The 26,376-nt window shown below is 37.9% G+C and overlaps 1 protein-coding gene across 1 annotated transcript in view; it reads left to right on the top strand.

Moving 5' to 3' along the window:
• The window catches only part of SORCS2 (sortilin related VPS10 domain containing receptor 2), a 534,484-nt gene extending 508,943 nt beyond the window's left edge, over window positions 1-25,541 (top strand). Inside the window, 5 exon segments of the mRNA XM_030948300.1 lie at window positions 2,268-2,367; window positions 3,880-3,982; window positions 12,419-12,564; window positions 14,687-14,766; window positions 15,105-25,541. Of these exon segments, the coding sequence (XP_030804160.1) occupies window positions 2,268-2,367; window positions 3,880-3,982; window positions 12,419-12,564; window positions 14,687-14,766; window positions 15,105-15,128 (453 nt within the window). The 3' untranslated portion in view covers window positions 15,129-25,541.
• Window positions 25,542-26,376: the final 835 nt, after the last annotated feature.

Below are 26,376 nucleotides of genomic sequence, written 5' to 3'. Positions count from 1 at the left end.
GGCAGGGAGCAGATGTTTGCTGAAGTTTTTATTGGTGCTTTACATGGAGTGTTGGGATGTCATACTGTTTATTAGGTTAGTTATGTAGAATATGAATCATTACTGATAAAAGTAGCCATCAATAACAAAGATGGTAAGTAAGCTGTCAGTGCAGTAGGAGGAGCCCTTTGGAAATTCTGAAATTTTATTCCACTCTGACAAGAGCCCTTTTTATTTCAAATATATGCAAGGAGAAATAAAAGCTGACTGTGATTTAACCTGCTTTCAAGAACAGAGAAATTTCAAAAGTATTCCATTCAAATTATTGATTCCAGAGAAGACTTGGTTGCTTAATTTATGCACATCTACTGCATGTCTAATGTCAGGTGGGATGAGTCCAGTTGAAAGAGTCAATTAAAATGTAATTAAACTATAATCTGGAAGGCAGGGGCTGTGAGGAAGATTTCTATCCAGACAAACTACTTCACAAAAATTCCCAGGGAGTTGCTTTGGCAAAAAGGGAAAGTCAGAACCCAAGATGTAGAAGTGGGTAAGAGTTTGAACAGTGTCATTGTTTTTCATTCTTTTACATTCTTATAATGCAGGAACCATTGTGTTCACATGTTCAAATATTGTCATTGTAAAGGATGTTAAGAAAGATGGAAAATTCAAATGCTGGTATATGAACCTTAAACTTAAGAAGTCTAGAAAGGAGCTCAGTAAATACAGGGAAAAAAACCCCATGAACACTGAAAAAAACATCGGTCTGTCAGTGAAATAAGAAAGCCAGAACCTTTGGCTGGATTCACATGAGATTCAAATTTTTGACTGAGGACGACATGTTCATATAGATTTGGGTTCAAATCCAGCAGTGGGGAGTTAAATAACAAATAAGTCTTAATCACTTAAGCAAAAACCACACCAAATGTTGGGTTCCTTACGAACCTGCCAGGAAAATATGAGGAATCAAAAGTTATGGAGCTCAGAAATTTCATTTAGTGGCTGTAAGGCAGATTAACCTAAAGTGGTTGTCTTTCTGGCACTGTACACCATGAACTCATGAATGATCCTGGATTGATACAAAGAAACTTTGTTCATTGATAGAAGCATCACTTTAAAGCCTCCTAATTCTAAAGAGGAGTTACTCCTAACTCTTAAGTGGAGTTGTCATCTCCATTTTCTTTTCAGACTTTAGGCAACAAGATAAATACTTAGGAGCTATCTGCTGTAATTGTCTTGTGAAATAACTGAAGCCATGCTCACTTCACCATTACGTTGAGTCATTCCCACATAAAAAAAAATTAATAAAGTCAGTGGAATAGCTTCAGAAGTTAGATATTCCTCAAAAAGAATGATGATATTTGAACTTTTGTATAGTGCCTGTCCATAATATGAGAGGGACTCCAGGGATTTTTATCCATTCTACTTCAAAAGCTTGTCAAAGATGAGCACCATAATTGATAATATCATAAAAGGAGTTACTTGTGAAGGTTTCATGGATATAAAGCAAATTTCTAATTTGGCATCCTCTGGGAAGTCGTGTCCCAAATTATAAGGCATAGAGTATAAAACTAGCTTTGATCTTTTAGAAAATTGACCATGTTGAAGACACAAGCAAGTAGAAAGTATAATTCAGACAATTTGTCATCCAGGGTTGGGATGTGAGGGTATATTTAATGGTTCTGCTCCATAAAAATATGAGAGACCATATTTCACTTTGCTCTATCCACTGGAGGAAAATGGGAGGAATACTGATTTTTTTTCCACATGAATGAATGTATCTATTTCTATGGAGTATTGTTAAAAATTAGCTATAAATGGAATTCATTCCATTATAGGTAAAGAGGTAAGGTAAATTATGACATGCAGTTCATTATTAAATAGTAGTTAATTTTCATGGCAAAAAATCCAAAGTGACATCACAGGTTTTCTTCTGATAGGTTAGAAGAATGGGGGCTTTTAATATGGATTATGCATTGTGTGAGTTATGACCCAGGTAAACCCAATAGCACGTGCAAATTGCTTGCTGTCTGTCTCATACTGGGTAAATGTAAAGACTTGGGTAATCAGAAAGAAAGATTTGGCTATAAAATTGTGGTGTTTTCAGCTTTTATGTCCTCTGGAGTTTTGCTTGATTTTTAAATACTGAATTTCTTTTAGATTTCAGCTCATCATTGGCAAGTGCTTTCACCATTTAAAGAATCAGAGGTTTTCCTTTTTAAAACATTGAGTATCTCAAAGTGGAGCAGAGCACAAGACATCTGACATTCTCTCTGTTGTATTTTCAGAGAATAGCAGCTATAAAGCAGGCCCTGAATGCACACAACATCAGTTTCTTTCTGAGGGGAGGATACTGGGTCTTAGTGACTTTAGCTGACTCCGATTCAGGTAAATATATTAAAAAAGCTATAAATCGACCAACTTTTGGATGCCTGTTCAAGTTCTAATAATTTAAGGAGAAAATCTTTATATCAATATGTATGTATACATATAACACATATGTATATATTTACTTCGTACTTTTACATATAAATAAACACAGATACATCTATTATTTTATAAATGTTTATATATATATATATATACACGTACATTTTCATGTGGTCATTATTAACAATCACAAACAATTTTTTTTTTTGATGTTTCCATTTTTTCATACCTCATGATTTGTATCAAATGCTTCTTGCTTTTTCTGTGTAACCACAACATAAAGTAAATACCTCCATTGTACAAAACAGTGCTCTGAAGGAAGAGCCAACCAGGCTTCAAAAACTCCTCTGGTGATCTAAAGGCGCTTTAGGTTGCACTGGCTGCTAAGAAAGCAGAATTTCTTTGCCTTTATATCAGCCATTAACTCTGCTGCTGTGACTACATGGGTCTAACACAAGGCTTGCTGCATCTCTGCCATGTATCTCTGATCAACTAATGGGAAGGTTGCTGTAGGGTCTCCACATTACTAATCCTGTCCTGAGATAAATTGTGTTTTTTCTCTGTTTAAAAAAAATGGAAATGGGATGGGGCAAGGGAAAGTTGTGTGCATTTCTTGCCTCCCTGGATTCACTGTTGATGGAAAGTGGTTGAAAAGAGTATGTGTGCAAACATGTGTGTATTTTAAACAGAGAGATGTTAAAATGATGTTTTAACCATAAAGTCCAGCTTTGACTTGAATCTTTTAAGAGAATGTCCTGTAATTTTTGTTTGTGCATTATCTCCCATAATAGATCCTTCTTTAATTATTTCAGTGTGTCCTGGGAGAACAGCTTTAGCCAGCCACTCTCAATTTTTGTAAATTATGGTGTGATATTTTATCTGTCATCTCTCTATAGAAAACAAAGCTCTTTTAATCTAGTTTCTAATGTAGAACTGTGCTACAGTCTCACTGTGGTACCTTGTCTGGTGTAAAGGGTTGACATTTTTTTGCCAGCACAAAAGGGATGGAAAGAAGTCCATGTTCATTCCATATATATTCCTTCACCAATGCATGACCTTGATGAGTTCATTTGTTGTTCAGAGCCTTAGTTTCTCCATCTGTGAAATTAATACAGCCCTGCTTTTGCAAAGAAAGGACTTAGGGTGTGTGATCATTTACTATGATAACTTTAGATTGCCTGAAAAAAACCCAAACAACCACTGAGTACCCAAATAATTAAATCTTCAGGATCTTGGGTTTTGCTGTTTGTTGCTTTCTATTTTTTAAATGGGTCCTCTGTTCTTCAGTAACAAGCCACCAACTTATTCTGTGGTTTTGCCTTTCTGAAGAAGCCAGATGAAGTGAAAAGAAGAGGTTGAAAAAACAACCACCAATGTTTTTGACCTGACAATTAAATAGAAAAGAATTCTCAAGAATGTGAATGATGTGGAAGGGGACATGCAAAACTGTTCTTTTATTTTGTGTTTCAGACTCTCAGAGGATTGGAGGAGGCAGTGGATACTGGGCTATTGTGGTTCTCTTTGTTGTTTGTCTAGTTGCAGTTGGGGCTTTCATCCTCTACAAGTTCAAAAGGCAAGTAAACCTTAATCAATAGATGCATTTTGATAATTAGATTTATCCATAGATTAGCAAGACAGAGTTTGTCATTTATTAAGAAGATTTGAAGAATTGCAAATGCACCACTTTGAAAGTAATGTTTTTCTGAACTTTTCAGACATCAAGGTACTGAACTGTTGCTTGTTTCACTTGCTGTGATCCAAGATAAATATCAACGATATAGGAGCTATAGAGAGTTTGTTCCGTTTGTCTAAATAATACCATCAAGAATCATAGCTGAACTAAAATATTACTCCTGATTAATTCCCTTCTCATTACTCCTAACAGTTATGAATAAGCTAAAACTTTTGGGACAGGGATTGCATCTGCAATGCTGATTTGCTTAAAAAAGTAGTTTTATCAAAGCATGTAATGCTCTGGGGCTTCTCTTTGCACACATTACATTTTAATTGCTGAGGCAATGCCATGGAAAATGACTGACAGAAAGGAATTAGTGTTAACTTGGCACTAGAGTGTGTGGAGGGAAGAAATATTTCTGCAGGAAATATTTCTTCTGTGAAGGATATTCTCAAAACTGAGCAGTGCCAACCTTGGACAGTCTGATATATCTTTAGTCTGCAATTAATTTTAATCTGATCTGCTGTGCAATTTAAATAATTTGTTCTTGTTCATGGGACAGTGGTATCATTGTATATCCTACTGGCATTTCTGTATCTCTGGGGCATTCAGAAGCTGTTGGGTTTGAGCATACTGGAAACAAGCCATCATCATCATCATCATCAAACTCCTGTTGTCCTTCCTCAGTGAGGATTCATACTGATTTGGCTCATTTTTTAGGGGGTGATTTTTATTTAAAATAAATACAAGTTTATAGAACTACTATCAGCATTAAGTTTGTGACAGCAGTAAATGAAGCTAGCATTAAGAGTTTGTTTAGCTAAAGGATTTTTATGTCAATAGAGAAAAACCCATTTTTCTTCAAGAACCTGAGACTTTTAGAGTTCATAGTAACTGATTGCTTTAAAGGACAAAGCACAGAATACTGAATCAGCCTGTCTAAAATGGAATAAAAATCCATTTTGCTCTTTTAGGTGCCTGAAGCAAGGAAAAAACATAAAAATGGTTGATGTGATGTAATTATATTATTTCAATAGCAATACAATGGAGGATTTTCTGTTTGTGTTTCAATCATAAAACTTCCTTGTGATATCTTTTAAAAGGTATCAGATTTATATCTTTTATTAGCTCTTAAATGAGAGCAATTAAATAACAGTCACAATTACTGCATGGCAGAAGAAGTATAAAATATTCAAGAAAGGAATAGAAACATATTCTTCCTTGAGTTCTTTCTAAGATGCTCTATGAACCATCACTTTACAAGTAGAGCTTTTATTAAGGAGGAAAATACAGTACAATTTCCAAATTGTGAGCTTTAATGCCTCTTGCATTTCTGTATATAATTCATGAAAATCATTTGCATTTACATTTGGGGGCTGGGGGTTATTTAGATGCAAGTGAGGACTATTGTGAGATATATTCAATATATTGAGCAGAGATATATTCAAAATTTTGTCAGTAGCCTAAAAACTGCTGTTGGCATTGATGAATGGCCGTGCAGTAGTTTTCAATTTTAGTCTGTATCTTATCTGTTTCTGAGATATTTGAAAGAATCCTTTTTAAATAATACTGCTAAACTTTTCAAAATTGACAGTTTTTTGGTTGCATCCTTCCTTTGCCATGTCTTCTTCAAACAATACTGAGCACCTAATCAGTGCTATGTTTCAAAAATCGCTTTTTCCTCATGGGCTCCCCATGAACTCCTGTCCCACTAAAATCTTTAATCCTTTTTAAAAAGTCTTTCCTGTGTTGATGAAGATGGTTGGTGCATTGCTGGATCCCCATGGAGTACTTGTTGGGAGTACAGTCCCTTTAAAGTCAGTACAGTGAATATGTAAGTTTACAAACTGGTCCACAGGGACTGAGGCTATGAAATGAGTGTCCTTTATAGATAGAAAAGGTGCAAGTTATAATACATTAAGGAGACTTTTCACTACTATATGCCTGGGTATTAAAAATTAATTTGCTGAAAGAATGCCATAGGCAATAAAAAATGTTCAATTTTAAGTGATAATTTCAGAATTACTGTGGCCTATGGTAACTTGGATAACTTGGGGAAATAGAAATATTATTTAATTCAACAGAGAAATTACAGATATGTAAAGTGTTGAAATGATAATACTGTCCATAATTATGATGTATGATTTACAAACCTAAGGAGGAGATGAAAGACATTTGGTGGTGATTTCCCTTCATTCATATAGATTAATAGAAGGGTTAAAACACCTTTTTCTCTACCCTAGTGAAATCTTTTTGGATCCTAGTTTTATCACTACACTGAATGGGTCTAGAGGACCTGCAGCTAGCCTTGGAGCACATGCAAAGCAGGTGGTTTGTAGGAAACTGCATGAACATGTCTTGGGCTGCTTTCTTTCTTTTTACTGGCTCAAAGTTAAGTTTGATACCTGCAAAGATGCAAGATGGAAAAACTGGCTTGCAAAATAAGATGGTAACTGGATTGGCAGGGAGGTTACAGCTTCATACATGAGAGCATGTCATCTATTTGCAGTGACAGAGTTCAGACTTGTGATGAAAAAAGGAGAGAAAATATCAGGCATTTGTGTAGACCTACAGCTTTGATAGAAAATGGCAAAACATGCCCAAACTGCCCCATGGATTCTGAGGGCTGAAACATCTTGTCCCTAAGCATGGTCACCTGCCCAAATTATTTCTGAAGTTTGTAATTTTATGATCTGCTGGATAACCAGAGCTGTTATGTCTGTCTAGCTAATGATTGGATGACTGTAGGTCACATCTGATATGGCCTAATCCCAAATACTTAGGCATTGGCTAGGAAGACTGCTGCCCTCTGTTTTCACATGCTGTAAAATCGCAAGTGTTTATCCTTTCATGTCCCCATTCCTGAAATTCATGCACCCCCCACTTTATCTGATGGTTTCTTTGTGCATCCAGCCACTTCCAGAAAAACTGGTGATGGAGTCCCCAGAGCTCAGGAAGTGACTCCTGGCAATCCCAAGCATAGTTCATTGCTTTAAACAAAGGGAAATAAAAAAGGAAGAATCCAAAATGTTTTGAGAAACACAGGGGTTTGATCCTTTGTGATCAGAGTAGATAAGGACTCCAGATTAGGGCAATTTTTACTCTCTATAGGGCAAGCAAATTTTAAATGATGAATGTGATGGGTTTTTAAAAACTAGTTGTAATGGTGTTCAACAAATGAGCTGTTTGGTTTATCTGAGCTATTGGTTTAGATAGTTTAGGGGAGGAATTAATTTAGGGGAGGAATTTTGAGCATGGTAACAAGGAGGTAGGGGTCATTCCTTGCAGGTGAACCAACCTTGCCTGTGCAGGAGGAGCAGAGCTGTCAGCAGGTGTGGGTGGTGGGCAAGCCACGAGTGAAGCAGTGCCCTGCTCTGCTCTGCTCTCGCTTCCTGACCATGGAAACCACCACAGAGTGGGTGCCTCAAGCAAATAACGTGTTGGAATACTCACTATTATGCTCCAGTGTTTAAGCATCCAGGTAAAATGGACTGCAGCTGCTTCTTTTGCCCACAACAATATGAAGCAGCTGGAAAATAATTTTGAAAGATCCAGGGCTATTTCTTAATGTGGATCTGGGATCTGCGTATATTTTTTTTTATACTATGCCATCTTTACTAGATTTGGTTCAGTAAAAACACATTTCTTCCATTCCCTTTGAAATAATGTTTGTATTTTTTGTGGTTTTCAAGCTGCCATACAGAAAAATTTCTTCATCCTCTCAGAAGAAGCTTTATGGTGTGGGATCCTGGGCAACAGTATAGAGAAGGGAAATAGCACTGTCTGCACCACGCAAAGGGGAGGAAAGGAAAATTATATTTTAGCTACATCAAAGCTGCCATGTGATCATCATGCTACTAGCAGAAGATCTGAAATCATCATTTTCTTATTTTTCATTTCTGTACAAAAGCAGGATATTAGAGTAGCCAAACCAGAGCAAATAGCTGGCTTTTGTGCTTATGTATTTTACCTGGCTAATTGCAGCAAATTGGATTCTCTGAAAGAGTATGAAAATCTTCACCTTTTAATTTGTATGCAAACTGCTTTACAACTTAAAGCTGCATGCATTGTTTTCACAAATCACCATGAAATTCCTTCACCCAGTTTTATCCCATTTTGTGTGTATTCCTTTTTTGCCTGCTACTATCAAGTACCAATTTTGGTAAATGAACCCCCTCTTGGGTCATTTCCACAATCTGGAGCAGAACTGTGTTATCTTTCTGCCTCATTGACTTACTATCTCATTTTCAGTCTCTGAAGAAAAGCTATCTTTTTTCCCCACCTTGCTTATACTACTTTTATGTTCCATGAGAGCAGGCTTAGTCCCAATCCATGCCTTTTAGTGATAAAAAAAAAACAGGCACTAATTTAATGTTCCATAATATTTTGTAAAAACACCCTCAGAAATCAAAGTAATAGTATGCAGAAAAGATTTCAGAAATGAAAGAGGCAAGTATATCAGGAGTGCCTTAAAGCACAAAGAAATCAGTCATCTGAACATTTATCCAAACATAATAAAGTCAACACCACAATAAAGTATTCTATTTAATGGATTATTATTTTTGTTATTTTTATTTAAGTTCCAAGAAAATGCTACATTATTCCATACTCTGTGCCATGTGAATATGTTCATATTTTTATAGTAAACTGAATTTTAATCAAGCCTCTGGAAAATAAATGAAGTTTCATGAAGGCGAATGGATATTTTTTTCCGCAAAGAAGGGATTGAAGCCAAATAAACTAGAGCTTAAATGAGTAGGAATCAATATCACATCCCCCTCCTGCTGTTCCTTCCTGCTGAACATTTCTAAGTGCTAACAGTTTGGGGTATGAATTGATTAGATTTTGTGAATAAAGGAAGGAAAACAAAGTATTTCCTGGAATATCTTCTAAAAAGTGTGGGACCTGGAGAGCTTGGTGAAAATCATGTGCTGTGATGTTCTTTAGTAGTGGTGTGCAGAATTACATCTCTAGCTCATATTTTTATAGTCCTCAAAGCAGGCATAATATTTCTTCTTTTTCATGATTGAAATAAAATGCTACAGGAAAAACAAAAGGAACTAAAAATGTAAACCATGGAGTGCTGCTCAGAAGAGGTAATTGTCTCCAGTGATGGATGTGAAGCACATGCATTTTGCAGATGAGTTAAACCCCCAAAGAAACTATTGCATAATCTTCTTGTCTGTTCTTCTAAACGTGCTTTCAATTTTCATATTGCTGATACAAATCTCTTGGCTCGAATTTTGTGTCTTGTCATGTTTTCACAGTAGTTTTTATGTAGACCCAAGAATTTCAGCTCTGCCTGCTTCAAACAGTTACATTGGACTCAAAATTAGCTGCTTCTTGAGGAAGAGCAAAGCACATCAGGGTACACTAGAGTTTTACTCTCTGTAGGTAGGGGTGGCAGCCTCCTTCTTGCATGCTCAAGAAGCAAAATTGCCAGAATCAGGCCCATCCTTAGTGAGGCTCCAGTATCCACATCCTATTTCATCCCACAGTGTGGTCGTCCCCCATAAACAAAATATCCGGCACATGTGTTAAAAATGCCTCTTGAAAAGGCTTGGACTGTCATTTCCTTCAGGGTGGTTGAGTGTGTTCCTTGTAAAGCTGAACCACTATGAAACACAGAGAGATCTCTGTAGTGTACAAAAGGTCTAATGCCTACAGTACATGTCTTCTCAAGGCCTGTGTAATTCTCCATCCTCCAATCCATTCAATGTTAGTCTTTTCCATGTAAGTGTGAGAAGCAAAGGAAAGTATGGAAGTACTGAGTACCTCAGCCTTTACCTTCCCCAGAGGATCTACACTTAGCAGGATTGGGCAGGATAAGGCGAGTGAGAAATAACAGCTCACAATTATTTTTTTTTCTCCTTTTACTCCTAAATCATAAGGAAATAGTCTTAGCAATAATACATTTAATGGTTGGTTGTGAATTTGAGAGGTTTCTTCATTTTCCCTGAATATATTTACTAGTATGTGTTCTGCTCGTGGTATCTCTAACTGGTAAGCCATGCAGGAGCTGTGAGTTGACGCCTCAGGATTTACACCAAAGGACACACTCTGTTGACCTGGTGTCATGGGCAGTAGTCACACTGGCAGCTCTTCTCCCTTTACTTAACTGCAAAGGTTTGATGTGCCATATGGCTTTGAGATGTTTAACATTTTTATTATGTCAAAATTGTTTTGATAAGGCCATTGATGCTTCTCCAATCTGTCAGAAATAGTTCGGAGAAGGTTATTATAATTATTGTAGAAACATATGTGCTAATTCTGCAGATGTGTTACAGAGACATTCTTCTGGGTTTTGTCTCCCTTAGGCTTTTGATAGTGGACTGAAAGTGAGCAGTTTGACAGGTTTGATGCAGGTCTGATTGAGAGAATAGTTTTCCACATGACCAGTTTCATTACCAGACACATTAAAAACAGTCTGGAGTTACTGGCCCTAGAGGAAAAAAATCACAATTAATTACCTAATGTATTTGTTTTGGTTATGAGGAATGTCCTTCCCTCTTGCAAAATGTCTTTTTTTAAATCCATGTAATGAAAGGAGAGTGATGCAGGGCTTGGCTTTATGTGTATGTTTTTGTTGGAGGAGCCCTCAGACCTGTTGAAGTGATCATAATAGCACAGCATTTTGTCATCAGACCTTCTTTCCATCCTTGTCCTTTTCCTTTTGGTTTCGTACTGCTTATAAATAATGGGATAAATTACCTAATTTTATTTAGAGATATAATTTTGTGTGTATGTGTGTGTGTGTATATATGTATACACATACCTATACAGACATGTGTGTTTGTGTAGATATATAGGACTCAATTTATCTTTTAGATTGCTCAGATTAAAGGGAAGAGGTTATCTTCAGTCATCTTTAATTTTTTAGTAAATTCCATTTATTTTTATTACTTTGATGCAATGGGGGTTGTTTTTCAGAATAGTTTGTTGCAGTTACTTTTTATCTCAAAATAAAATGATGCCCCTTGCTAAAGACACCTTCTTGTGAAATGGCATTTAAAACAGATCTTCTTCAAAAGCCTAGAGAAAATAGAATAATCTGTATATTTATCCGACTTTTAAACTGCTGCTATGATATGGAGCAGGAGATGGTTGCTTTTAGAGAGATGCCTAAAAATTAGTGTCACTTTTTCTATTCTCTGTCTAAAGGGACTCAACAGAAACCACAGCTGTTCAACCCTGTTTTTTCTCTTCTTCTTCTTGTTTTTCTTTTCTGCCCACTGTAATAATCTGGCTTTAAGCACAGACTTTGACAGCCATGATCTGCTGTCATGCTGCTCAAGCTGTCAAGCAGCTTCTGGCACTGTAGGAAGTGGAGCTTAGAGCCTGCAGCTCCCTAATCTGAAGTGTCTGCTTGGTGCTTGGGAAAGGATGTCCTCATGTGCCAAGGCAGACTGCAGGTGAGCACAGCTACAGCACAAAGGGTATGGCTCTTGAGGAATGTTTAAACCATAAAATCTGTTGCGAAGCTAGCAGTCCCTGATTTTTCCCTTTGAATTGACAAAGTCTAATTTAAATTAATCTAGTTAAGAACCCCTTATCATTATTAAGTCTTAAGCCTCTCAGTCTCAGCCAGGGTGATAATTTAATAAGATGCTTTTTGTTTCTCTAGATTCCAGTCTGAGTGAGTGAATTATTGTCTCTTGTGGAGTTTGTCTAATTCATCAGTTCCCAGTCCAAACTTTGTACTCTGTCTCCTTCAGTGCTGCCTGCTAAACTTACCCAGCCTCCTCTGTCTTGTGCTCTTATTGATGCCTGTTTATGTTCTTGCTCCTTCCCCCTTGGTCCTGCCCTCCTGGCTCTTCAGTCTGCTCCTTTCCATTCCCTGTCTCCTGGACTTCTCCTGACTTTTTCTCCCTGTCCCTGATTGACTATGAGTGCCAGCTGATGCTGTCACACTTCAGTGTCAGCCCACATGCTCAGGGAGATCTGATGAAGATTGCAGCCCAGCTTAATGTATGTGAAGACACCGGGGATCAAGAATGAACACCCACTGGACCCTTTTATTGCTTGAATTCTTAAAATGGGTTTTCTGTGGATTTAGAATTTTTTTCAACGTTGTTCATTGTCTATCAATCTTAGAAATGGATGCTTAAATATTATGTTAGTCTGAAGATCCTGATAAGGCAGTTACATAAAACTATGACAGAGAGCAAAGAGTTGGTAAGTTTAGGTTATAATCACAAAACTAAGAAAGGATGGGATTGGTGATGATTTTTTGTTGTGGAACAGCTTTGCCCTGCTGGAGCTCTGCTCTGATGCCCGTGTGTGTGTGACACAAAAGAATTCCATCCCAAATATTTTTCTTCTTGTCCCATTTAGGAAACTGCCAGGCAGAAATGTCTACGCCCAGATGCACAATGAAAAAGAGCAGGAGATGACAAGCCCTGTTAATCACAGTGAGGACACCCAGAACATCATCCAGGGTGAGGAGTTTATTGATGATGATCTGGACTCTCAAACACTAGGTAACGCAAGAGGTAACTTCGTTTTTAGCTTATAAATTTTCATAAGTAGTTGATTTTAAATAGATCTTTGTTTTCATTTTAATTCTTTTTCATTTTCTGTTCAGTCTCAAAAAGATGCAAATGGTAACACCACTTAACAAGGGATTATCTCAATCACCTTTTGGCTTGCTTGAGATACAGGTTAATGTATGGATGATGTGCTATATAGAGCATGAGTACAGACATAGTAGTTTAATGTCAGGAGACGGACTTGGACAATTTTAGAGATAAATTATATTTGGTAGAATGGGATATAGTCTGCAACTGTTGGATTCACTCAGTAATCCTCTGAATTAGTGGAAAATTGAGTTCAGGCCAGAAGGATTTGTAGAGTCAATGCTTCTGTGATTTCAGATGGATTGTATGGATATCCATTGCTTTATTTGCCTTCATATTCCAATGGCATTTAAAGTTTTTGTTATTAGAAACATTAAATTTATTCATGTATTAAAAGTATCATAAGTCTTCCTTAATTTAGCTGTTGATTTTCTAGTATTCATGAGGTGGTTATAAAGAACCCATGAGGGAAACTTTCTGTGAGTATCTCAGTGCAAATGATTTCAGTGTCAGGTGGAAGTGTATATCCTGGCACCCTGTGGTTAGTTCTAATGCAACATGGAGTTCTGATCTATAATACATTGTCTTCAGACTGCTTTCAGGTCACAGTCTGAAAATTATAGGACAATGTAAATAACACCCAGTTCCATTTCTGGATATTTGTGAAAATAAATCAGATGATCCAAAGCTTTTGGGATTTGTAACAGTAGATTGATGGTGTGAGAGGCAATTGTAATGTCTTTGTGAACCCCAAGGAAGACGATGTGTTTTAGCTGCACCCGAGGTAGCCTGGGCAAGACAGAACCTGGGCTGACGAGAAATTTCTTTATCTTGGGTTTCACCTTTTCTGTTTGTTGTCCATGTCTTTATTTTCATTTGCAGAACTGTGTGTGCTTCTAGGTTCTTGCAGGTGTTAGCTTTGAACACAAGGGAAGAATCCAGCCTCTTGCTTTGCTTTGTGTATTTCTATGTCTTCTCTGACAACCTTGTGTATGAGTATCACTGCTTTCATTCCAATCTTGCAAGATGACCTTTGTTGCTCCCCTGACTTTACCGGAGTTAGTTCCAAAAACAAACCTGGAAAAACAAAGTCTTAAGTTAAATTTGTTGGTTATCTTGTCTTCAGGGTCTTTAGAGGAGAAGCTGAATGCTAACAAGGTCCTTGCAGACATGCCTATTCAAGTGGAGCATTCAAACACCTCTAGTACAAAAGCATAACTTCTTTTAATGGTAGAAAATCCCTCATGGATTATTTAAAAGAAGGCAGCTTGGGATGCTCTAATAAAGAAATGCTACCCTGATTTGTAACACTTTTAGAATTAATCTCTGCTTGCCCTGCACTTGTTACTCAGAGGAAACAAAAATCTTCCATCTGAGCAGAGCATTATTTTTGGGTTGAAGAGTACAAGATATGATGTTTTGATGACATAAGAATGAGAATGTGATTTTGAGGTGATTTGTGCTTCAGCCAGGTTGTCTGCAGCAGCAGACTTTCCAGTAGAGTGTAAAAAGCTCATTTTTGTGGATCATAATCATTTGTATTTGTCAGCTACTGTACAGCTTTTAGACAGAAGATGTTATTTAATACATAAAACTACACTCCTGCTCGCTCTACTGTTTTGTTATTTGCAATACTTTCCACTAGCTCCGGTATTGCTCAGTACTGCCAAGAAAATATTCCCATTAATGATACTCTATTTTATCTGGTTTAGACTATGAAACATGTTATAATCCCTGCTTTATATTAAATTCTGGTTTACTACATTATTTGCAGAAGGTTCCTATGCTATGGAGATCCCTCCTAGTTCTGGTGAGCTTTCTCCCTCCCTCTTGGGAGATGTCCATGCGCAGCAGGGAGTTACAGGCCTGGGTTTCTGTTTGTTCTCTCTCTTCTCATAACTTTTGAATTTCCACAGTACAGTATTTCCAGACTCACCCATCCACTTTTTTTGTTTTCTATATATTTTATGTTGCCTACTTTATCGCAACCCCCACCTTGGGACTCCTCAACACCATTACCTTGCAGTGACTCCTTCTGGGAGAAGTGGCAACTTGAACAGCTACAGAGTTCCCTTATTGCTGATGCCGGTCAGTGTCCAGTCCCAGGTCAGTGGCATGTCGAATGGACGCCTCAGGTTCCATTCTCCTCCCTCACCTGCACCCCTCGAGACAACTACACCTTTATAAGCCACAAAGAGAACCAACTTATGCTGTCACTGGGATAGAAACCCTAGGAATTCACCACAAATCCACCACCATGAGCAAAAGCTTTGTGCAAAAGTGTGCTGTAGGTACATGGAGCTGTTGCACCAACCTTCACCTGACCTGTTGTTTGATAAAGACACTCTCTTATGCAATTTACTTGTCTCTGCAATAAAAGGGGGATTTATTGTGGAGTACCTGAAATGCACTAATGTTGGCCTTTTGTTTCTGTTTTTCCCTAGGCAATCACTCAGGCGTGGTTTTGAGCATCAACTCCAGAGAGATGCACAGTTACCTGGTTAGCTGATATTTGCAGCTGAACACAAAAACCGAAAGACTCTTAACTCCACCATTTTATTTTTCCCTGGTGATGTCCCAAAATTGCAAACTTGGCTGTAAATGCTGATGGAGAGGAGGTTTCTTATCAGTCCTGTGGAAAAAAGCATCCATCCTCAGTTACCAAGGGCAAAGGATAACATGTCTTGTGTTCACTCGATGGCCTGGGAACTCATTTCGACTGAAACTCAAAATATGGTAGCAAATTTGTAGCCCTAGGCACCTTCAATGCCACCCTGTTTCTTTTCTGTATATGCTCTATTTCTTTATGTTTATTTTTTAGAATGATTGACTGTAACTTTTTAATTATATTTTTAATTGAGGTATTCAGTGGAAGGCTGGGAGTCTTCAGCCTGAAAAGGTGATTTTTACACAAATGACTAGACCAGAAAAGATGGTTGATCACAATGACAATTTTTTTAGCAGGCCAAGTGTTTCTGTACTGGGAAAGGACTGAGAGAGAGACAAATGCACTCCTAGTTAAGACCAGCTCTTAACTTAAACATGTGTGAGACAATCTAACGAATTTAGGCTTAGGCCCTTCTGAGGATTGAAGGAAGTAAAATGTTAATTAGGATTTCTTGTAATATACAATGATGCTCTTGTAAGTGTAGCAAGTCCTGAAAAACTATCAGCAGCAGTATCTCCCCCCATCCCATCACATGTGAAAGAAAAACACCAGCTTGATGCTATTTCCAGACCAGGTGCCTTCACTTGCAGACAGTCATTTTAGTTGCTCTTTTTTTTTCTCCTGAGCGAGCCCCTCTCAGATGATGGCAGCTGCCAGATGAGTTTTCCTGTTAAACCCTAGGCTGGTGGCCTGTCTCTTTTTAAATTTCCAGAGAGAGTAAATACCTCTTTTACACAGTTTTCTTTGTATGGTTATTTTTTTTAAACTTCCTTTAAGGGCAGCTGTGCTGGGTGGGTCAGAGTTCTGCCCTGGGAGGGGCTGGGTAGCACTTCCATCTCCTTCCCAGGGCATCCCTGTTTGGGATTTCCCCTGGCATTTGCCCTTGCTGGTGGGAATGGGCAAACCCCAGCCTGACCTTTTCCACTTGGGTTGGTTTGGCAATCCAAAGGGTCACAGGGATGATGGGAAGGGATTTAGGGCTTCCTGTTTCCTTCCCATCACCATGGGGTCTCTCAGTCCCTACCACCACTGGCCCCTTTTTCTGCAGGGACAGCAGGGGAAGGCTTCTGGAGGAGCTGCCTGCAGAAAGGTTTGTGAGTCAGGTCCTTGTTTCCTAATCCCAGTTTTGTCACTTGGGTCAGAGTTTCCTAGTCTTGACCTCTGCATGCCTAGGGAATGGTGATGCAGTGAATCCACACTCCTCTTATCTTTTCTCTGTGGTTTATTTTAGCCATGTAGGAAAACAAGTGTGGTGTGGTGAGTTTAAGTGTCTGGCATCCTGTGTGTCACAGCTGCCTGGGATTAGGATGCTTCTCTCAGAAACCTATATAATTTCTTCACTTTTTGCCTTTGATAGAGAATAAATAACTCTGTACTCACTGAATGTCATACTGATGCTAGTGACAAGCTTGCACACCACCCTGTTTGAGAAGGATACAGATAGTGCATCATCCAGAAATGCACTAAACAGAAAATAATGAAGGCTAGTCAAATAGAACTGTCTTAAAATCAGTGTATGCATTGGAATCATTCTTCCATGTAGCTGTGAATATAGAGCATATTATCATCAAATGCAGCAGATTGGGAGGTAGTAACTCAGTGTAGTACTGTAGGCTCTCATGAACCCCACAGGATGTATGAGTAAAGCACAAGAAAATCTAGATTGTAAACTTACTGTAAGGAACTAGGTGGAGAAGTTAGAGTGAAGATTCTGAAAAGCACTTGCAAACTGCTCAGGAAAACAATTACAAAAATTATTCTAAGATTTCTGCCTATTTAGTTGTATAGTGCCATGTAAACTTATTAACAGAGAAGCAATGCCCTGGCTGACTGTTGTGTGCCAGACTGTGGAAATCCAAGGTCTTAAATGTATCTGAGTCTGGGTTTCTTGAAGAAAAGTGCATATACAAAACATGCTGTGAATTGGAAACTTCGGGATCATTGCACCAGGGGCTTTCTCTCCTCACCAGCTCTTCTTGCTTTTTCTAGTGGAAATGGGCTGGAGCAGAGAACATTGCAACCATCTTACTTGTTCCTGTGAAATAAATCTGAAATAGATTGTTTGTATAGGGCAGGTGAGTGGCAAACCAGCTTCATAGACAAGGAATGGGATGGAAGCTCCAACTTGGAGTTGTTACATGGTTGGAACTAGGTCACACAACTAATTCATGCTTTAACAGCTACTTTTATACATTTAATTCAGGATGGTTTGTGTCTCTGATCACAGGAGTCTTTTGGAACTTAGGATATTTAACTGCTTGGTACTCTAATTAACACTTAGCACAGTGTAGTACCTGTAATAATTTTTTCCAATGCTTATTAATTTGATTCATACAGCATTTCTGTGAGGTTGGTTTGTCATTTCTTAAAAACAGTTTTTTAAAGACATGTTGGTATTAACATTACTGTGTTAATAATACCCCGCAGATAATAAAGGAAGCCTTTGATTTCCTCTCAAGAATAATTTTAAATGAATTATTTTAGAAAGTATTATTACCGTTTTCTCATTCATGGTGTCTTGGTTTATCTGTAAATGAAAAGACTCACTAGTGCTAGTTCTCAAATCTTTAGATACATATAAAGAATAAATATCTTTTTATTCTTTATATGTATCTAAAATCCTGACACATGTGTATTCGGAAACCCAGAGGTGCTTCTGTGCACAAGTGCTAGTCACACATGTGTGCATGCACACATGCAGTGTTTGTACATATTTTAGTTATGTTTTTTAGTGGGGAAGGGTGATGTGGTGGCTAAGAAACAGAAGATGACTGTCAGATACCTGGATTCTGTACCCAGACTTTGAGCAATTTACTTCCCTTGTATGTGCTCTGGTTTCCCCACCTGTAAAATGGGGCTGATACCTCACAGGGGTATTGTGAGGCTAAATTCATTACTGTTTGTTCAGGATCATCAGAGCAAAAGAATTTTGTTACTATAAATTATTAATGGTTTAACTTTCTTTGTTTCACTTGTAATTATCATTGTTCTTAAAAGTTCTCTATTTAAACCAGCTGCAATTATGTATAAATGTAAAAAATGCATAATTCAAAAAGGTGCATCACTGTTAAAAAAGAAAAAAAAAAGGTAATTTTATTTAAACACTGCTATTGGAACATACTGTTATGTGGCAGCACTGCAACAGTGGCTGTGAATTTGCTGTTGCACACAAGTATTGTGAACTCACTTCTCTGCATTATTATTTGATCAAAAACCTTATAAAAATGGGTACAGTGATATTTATCAGCACTGATATTGAACTATACTGAATCTAAAAAACCTGGCAGTGTACTGGCCTCATTGGCCTCTTTTGGCCTTCTTAAAATCTGATGTATTTGCAATTTCAATAACACTCTGCACTTTTCAGAGTGCTCCAAGCAGTATGATCTGAAGCATTCTAACAGAACCATCAAGATTTACAGCTGTTGTCTTTGCTTTCTCTTTTGACATTAAATGTTTTATATGCCATTGGAACAGCCCATCCATATAAAATACTCAGAAATGCTCAGAGGACATTTAGGGAAAATGCACACAGTGTTAATTAATTTTTCAATAATATAAGCAATATAAACCAGTGTATATTTTTATACTCTGTTGAAGAGGGTGGTGGAAATGGCTGTGAAGAAACAGAAGGCCTGAGGCAAGATGTTGTTGTTATCCACAATTCACATCCAATTTCTTGGAACTCTTTTATGATATTCTCATTGAATTAAATCCTTCTTGATGCATTTTCTTCTTTCAATGACTGGTGTAATGAGGAGAGAACTGTTTATTCATATAAAGTACATGATTTGTTAACTAACTGTCCTGTAGAGAAAGACAAATCATTGCTTTGCCATTAGTAGTTCCTAGTGCAAAGCAGGTTTCATTGACATGATTATCATGGTTAGCTGTATTTTCAGTCCAATGAGACTTTCTCTTAGTGGGAAGGCTCTACTGCTGTAGGCTGTATCTTTAATAGAGATCAATAGAATGGGACTGCAGTAATTTCCATCCTCCTTACACAGATACATGCTCAAAAAATGTGTGAGAAAAAGAAACTCCTTATAAGAAATTAAATACATGCAGTAGCTTTTTGATGATGAACCAGAGGTTCTGATAAGTTTTGAATTTCTAGTGTTATTTCAAGTCAATGTTTCTAAGTAGGTAGAATCGATGACAATTTCAGTCATAGATTTTTTTTCTATGTTTCCTATTAAAAAAGTTTTGTAATTTTTTCATTAATGAGACTTCAGGGGAAAAGAGAGATAAAAATATTATTTCATTGCACAGTCCCTGCCAGTTGGAGTTATTATAGCTGTTTTATTGTATATTGATTGACACCACTATATTGTTTCCATATTCATTTTTATTTCAGCATTTTAGATGAAAATAAGTGCTCATTTCTCTCAAAATATTGGATTTCCACTAGGACAAAATTTATAAGCATTTACCCTTATAAATCTTGATTTTTGAGATGCAAAATTTTGTTTTGTCTTTTAAGTCGTCCATCAAAAAAGCTGCTTCCTGGCTCATTTTCTCTGTTTTAGTCCCAGTTGCACACTGCTTCTTCAACTTTCTTCAAGAGACTGGCAAATAGCCAGTACTAGTCTGAGAAAACCTAAAACTTTCATTAGAATGGCATTTAATTGACTATAAGTAAGGTCTGCTCAGACAATTATCTTAATGTTAAGTTTGTATTTTCATGTTCTGTATTTCCTTTCAGCTTCTTAGCATTTGCCCTCTCAGTGCCATTTAAATGCCTTTTTTATTCCTGTAATGTTTTTGACTTATTTTTAGACTATAATCATCAAAGTGACAAATAACTCAGACCCCTGGTTAGCTTTTGCAATTAATAGCCTAACCCTGCAGTCTTTGGGAAATGTCAAGCTGTGCCCTCTCAGATTTGTATTCTTCTGTCCCAAGCCAGCCCTTGTCCCCAGCTGATCACCTCGGCAGCATTGCCTCCAGCTGTCTGTGCATGCTCAGACTGGAGGGGGTGCACAAGGGTTGCTCCATGTTGAGACAGCCTAGAACAGCCCATTTCCCAAATCTGGATGGGAATGTCATGCAGAAAAAGTTCTTATTTGTTCCTTCTTTTCAAATGTGTTGCATAAGCAGAGAGGGTGCATGTTATTGGGGAAAGAAGAACCTGTAATGGTACTTCAGGCTGCTCTGGAGGGTAAAGAATGCATCCTCTTGGAACATTTTTCCGTTGAAATTGATATGTACAGCAAGTTAGTTTCATGATTTTTAATATGAGATCTCTTTTCTGTAAGTCTTCAGTCCCAGCTTTTTTCCTCCTGTTAAATGGAGTGGCAAATTACTTAAACTATGAATTGTGGAGCCATGTATGACTTCCATTCTTTTCATCCCTTTTTTTTTTTTTATATGTGAAGCTTGTCAGCATTACTGTTTCCAGCTAGTTTATATGCTGGTAGCTGAGATGATCTTCTGTAAGACAGTTTCTAACATAAGAAATACTGGAAGGCTTAGAAATATGTACTCTGAAATACAACAACATAGCTGTGTGAAAAAATCCTTATCAAAGAGCTATTATGGTTTGCATTAAATACTTTTTAGTAGTATCTCCAAAAATACATACTCTGAATTGCAAACTCTTAGCCTCTCTCTCCTTCCAGATTGATTTTCTTTTAGAAGAACATTTACTAGCCCTGACAGAGAGTGCATTCTTTTCCTCACACAAGTAATTTTGCTTAATATTTTTTCTTTGCAACACTTGCATTTCACACAAACTTCGTCTGTTTTGATCAGCCTTGATTTCTGAGCTTCTGTAGAATTTGCATCTTTACACTGATTACTTGCAATACAGTGGACATAAAGCCCTGCTAAGCAGCAATAATACAAGCAGCAGTACCTAGCACTGCTTAAATAATATGCCTTTTTTGCACATATTTTTAATGGTATAATGAGTATATTAATCACCAGGAAGGCCAGGCATTCAAAATAACTTTCTTAACATGTCTTAATATTTCTATGTTATTTGTTGCTAATTTTAGCCAGCTTTTGATACTTATATTTAGTTCTTACTGACAGTGTCTGCTCTTGCAGATCAAAGCAAATGAATTGGCTTATTCGCTTTTTAGAAAAAGTATTAATTCACACTGCTTATTGATTAAAAGAGTTTAAAAATGAAATCTTTCTGAAATGGTGAAAGAGATACTTTTAATGAGGACAGCTCATACAGGAAAACAGCAGGCTTATATCCATGTGGCTTCTGAGATACCCTTGTTATGGATTTTGAATAGAAAGGACTGTGCAGAGGAAGCGTGACTTCAAACAACAGCAACATGGTAAAACTAGTCCAAAGGAGAATATTGTAACACACTGCCTCTATGCTTCAGGTTCACATCAGGGCATTTAAATGTTTAAAATTACAGAATATCTTCACAAACAAACTGCCCAGCAAATTGCCAAATTCATTGGCTCCATTTACTTGTAAATACACACCCTTCTTTGGGGTTAATCTTCTGAGTTGCTGAAGTAGCAAAGTAACTGTTCCTGAAGTTACCTGCATTGTTTAATGCTTACAAATCTTTGCCAAGTAGCTTCTGAAACTAGAAAAAAAAAGCCAAATTTCCACTTTTTTCTGTTTCTTCTCCTTTTCCCCCACCCCTGTTTGTAGCCCCTTTGTTCTGTTTCATTATTGCTGCTGTTTGTGGCTCTGTCTTGCCTGGCTTCCCCAGATGACATTTTTCTACAGTTCACTTTTTCTTTCTTGCTTTTTGTTCTGCTTTATGTTACTGTCTGTGTTTCTGTTTGGATATGCACCCTACTGTGTCCCAGCTGATAGCAAGAATCACAGTCTTCCCCCTCCCTGCCTCTCTCTAAGCTCTGCTGTATTGTCCAAGTTGATGAGGTTCCCTGTGTCACTGCAGTCCATCCTTCCTGCTTCTTTCCCCTTCAGTATCTTTTAATCCTTTCAGCTTTAATTTTTTCGCTGAACCTTTCTGGAATTCTTATCTTTTCCTTTTCAAGAACTTCTCTCTGATGTTCATCCCAGAGAGCACATGCTTCTAGTTTGAGATGTGGATGGGTATTATACTCCCAGAAAGAATAAAAATCAGCATTTCCACTCTCACCAGTGTATATATTGGTTTTGTTGTTGGTGTGTAGTAAAATTATGTATTTAATTGGCAAAGATGGTTATCTGTTATCTCCCAGATATCTTCCTCTGCCTCCTTTTGGGTTACAGGCTGAGACATGGTGTTCCCATGAGTTTCCTGGAGCACAGCAAGGGCTGGCTTGCTTTGCCAGCCTCACAGTCTGGCAGGTACAGAATTGCAGGGGTAGAGCACCTTGCCAGACCTGGGCTGCATTTGTATTTCAGTATGGGAAATGCTGAGACCCAAGCTGAGACACAGCCTTTTAAAGAAATTGTTACAGCCCAAAGCTGAAGAATAGGTGAAGTAAAGAGAATTCTTTGTTAATAGAGGGTTGGGAGCAATTTGACTTGACAGGTTTATGGAATGAGTTGGTATGAAACCTTTCCTAGAGGGTGGGGAAAATGGCTTGGATTCAAGGTCCATAAAATACAAATTTAAGCAAAGTCACCAGATATATTTGGCAGAATCATCATTCTGGAGGAGCTTGGAGAATGTAATGGGAGTAAGATCATTGAAAAGCCCAGTGGTGTCTTGGAAGGGTACAGCCTGTCTTAGGGAGTGTGAGAGTAATGTGGGAGGGAGGGGAGGAGCACAGGACTAAATAGGACAAGGAAAAGCAGGGAGAAAGTCAGTGCTACCAGTGTGTATGGTTTTACCACGTTGTTGATTTTTTTTTGGTTGTCTTGAAGCTTAGTTGATTTGTAATGGCAACTATTTTATTTTGTTGGTTGCATGCAGAGACTTTAAACCATGAGTCTAAATTGATGCAGCACGAGGAACATGGAAAATTATCTCCATCTCTGCCTGTAATTTAAGACAGATCTGACTTGCAGCAACATCCCACCTGAGGTGCATGGAAGAGGGAAAAGATGTTGCTTTAGGAGTCAAGATGCCTCTATGAGCGCTCCAGATGACTGGGGGTCATTTGCTAATGGTGTTCCTCCCTAACACAGCACTGAGCTAGGAGACAAGGGAAAAGAATTATTTTATAGAGTCTGTTTCTTGCATTTATACTGTTGAAATGTAATTTGCTAGAATGCCTGTATGCGCTGTAATTTTATAATGTTTAAAGAAGATGAATGGAGCTGGTGTAGTATTCCTGAGGGTAAACACCAGTGATTGGAGTTTACTGAACATGTGACTAGAAATTTTAATTTTAGGAACAGAGAGTTCCTCCATTTCATATACACACCAGGCCTTAGAGTACAGATCCTTTTTTTCATTTGTCACTGACAGGCTGTGATTTATTTCCTCATGGGTGTAAAGTCATGGGTTGTGCTTGCTGCAGTGCAGAAGGCTCTGGAGGGAAAACATAATCAAATGGAGAAGTATACTTGAATTCTCCTCTCTTGATCCCAGTCTTCTCTGAGTTGTTGTTCCCTGATTGTCATTCTGTCAAAAAACTGGTTTGATGTTAAAAGGTGATTAACTAATTTTCATCCTCTTCCATATGGCTGAGGAAAAATAAATACAAGAAGTTTGCAGAGGAATAGCAGATTGGAAGAGGGTGGGGAACTTGATCATCTGGCAGAGTGCTTTGGGAAGCTTCCAGTTTTTTTGTTTTACTTACCACTTATTTGTACAAATATGTACAGCAGCTGTGATTTATGTTTCCATTAAACTTTGATAGGTTTCTTTGTAGAAGGTGGTTTTAAAAAATACCACCCTAGTGCTTTGCAAGTGTGGGTTTAGGAGGCATCAGGTATTGCCCTTCCTCACCTAAATGAAATTAACTTGCTGTATGAACTTGGTGTATTTATGAAGCAGCACTAGGAATATTGTTTCATCCTAGATTGGAGGAATATTTGGAGAGATGAGAGTTGGAATGGGAGAATTTTCCTTTTTAAGAGCAAAGGATGGAAGCCAGCTTATTTACAGCGCATCTGTGGCTGTTCCAGCACAGGTGGGTGCAAAGTCTCTTAATCCAGGTACAGACAGACAAATATAGATTTTGCTGACATTACCCATGAAAACAAAAGAGGAAAAAATGGTAATTAAACCAAGCCTAAATAATATTCCATGGCTAATTAGTGCTGCAGTTCTTGGTAAGTATATGAAAGGCCATAAAATAAAAAATAGACATATGTCTTGTGAAGATTCACAAAGCATGTCTCAACACCCTGTTGTTAATGTGGAACATGGTTTATTTGGCATTGCAGGGCCAAATTCTACCCTAATTTATGGCCATGCATTTCCACAAACATTATCAGTTCAGCTTTATGTTACAGAAGAATTTCATCCACGGTGGATTTGGAAAGCAACTGCAGGTTAAAATCAGTCTTCTCAATGCACCTGTTACTCACAGGTTACTCATTGATTTTCACCATAATTTTTATTCCCATTGCTAGCATGAGAATTCTTTGGATAGATGTAAGCTAATTACAACCAAGGTAGAACTGAATTTTTAAACTGTTTATGACTGCTTGATCAGCAAATGCTTAATTTTTGACCAGGGGGTTATTCCACTTCACATGAAGGTTCTTAGCAGTCATCAGTATGCTACAACCCCTACCTTTAACATACATTGCTACACAGCCCTCTCCTTCTGCCTTTGCACATTCTATATTTGTGAAAACAGAACATGCCTTCTCCTAATTTTGTTTCAGGTGACCTTGACTTTAAGCAGGTTTCTTTGTATACAGTAACAGGGCTCAAGTGAAGAATGAAATAAATCCATAACTGGTGCATTGTCAAAAATGGGGAAAAGTGTTATTTGTATATTTTTGTAAATATGTAACATTTAATGGCAGTTTTGTAGTGACGTGCTGTTTTTGAGAAAAGGAAACAAATATATGTTTGAATATGCTTGACGTAACACTTAACTGTGATTCAATTGCACAAGTAATAGCTTAATCAAAAACTCTTGTGCAATATGTAGTGCACACACATAACCAAGTATCTGTTAGCAATCCACAAGCAAATTTTTGGCAACTTTTAACAATGGTGATGAACTGTGCAGTACAGATTATCACGGTCTCTTTCAGCTTCCAAACATGTAGCAGGCAAACTACTGTATACGTACCTGTGTACTCCACTGCATCCAAAGGTATGCATTTGTCCTGAGAACCTGCACTCCAGGTTTTTCTTTAATAAAATTTGGTTCTAAACTATTGATTGCTTTGTTTTTCTTTTGAAGCTTCTCATGGGGTTTGTGGAGGGGAAATGGTTTAACCAGACCCCAGAGTTTGTGTCTGAATTTAGCAGCAAACGACTCAACTCTGCAACACTGAGCTCAAAGGCTGCAGCAAACCTTCATTCTCCTCCTCTTTAGCCACTCCACTTCGTCCTCCTTCACTGCAGCTCGACTCCATTCCTAGGGAAAGAGGGAAAAGTCCTTTTTCCTTTTCCCTGGGAGGTGCCTGCGGTGTAGCTGGTGGAGGGTGACATCCTGTGGTGAGACAGAAGCCATGCAGGGCTGTTCTGTGAGCCGCTGCATCAGAGGCTGGGTATGTCTGTCCTGCTAAACAATTCCGTAGGTCTCAGCCTTCATCTCCCTGTGATAGAGCGCCATCAACAGAACAGAGGCGTGTGTGTTCTGCCCTTCCCGTGCCTTTATTCCAATCTCTTCTTTTGTTTTTATTAACTGCCCTTCCTTTATCCCACTCTTTTCCCAAGGAGTTGCCTGTGCTGGAGAAGCTGCATTCTCTTTGCAAAACTGAGGGGTCTGCAAGTCAAACTTAGTCCTTAAGCTGGATGTAGCTGTGTGTAAGGATCAAACCTTGACTCAAAATAAAACTGAGCTACAAACTGTATTCAATCATATACAAAGCCAGGAGAACCAAAATTCTCAGAATTATGCCCACTGGACATGCCCAGCTTCTACATATGATATTTATTTCACTCTGCCTACACTCTTTGGAAATGAAATGGAAAATTATAGTGTATTTTTATAATGTCTTGGCCTTAATGTCCTAAAGCTTTTCTCCTACTGGTCCTGGCAAG

Source organism: Camarhynchus parvulus, chromosome 4 (assembly GCF_901933205.1).
Source record: "Camarhynchus parvulus chromosome 4, STF_HiC, whole genome shotgun sequence".
Lineage (NCBI taxonomy): Eukaryota > Metazoa > Chordata > Aves > Passeriformes > Thraupidae > Camarhynchus > Camarhynchus parvulus.
The sequence above is the reverse complement of the archived record's forward strand: the minus strand, read 5'-3'. Positions and strand labels throughout refer to the sequence as shown.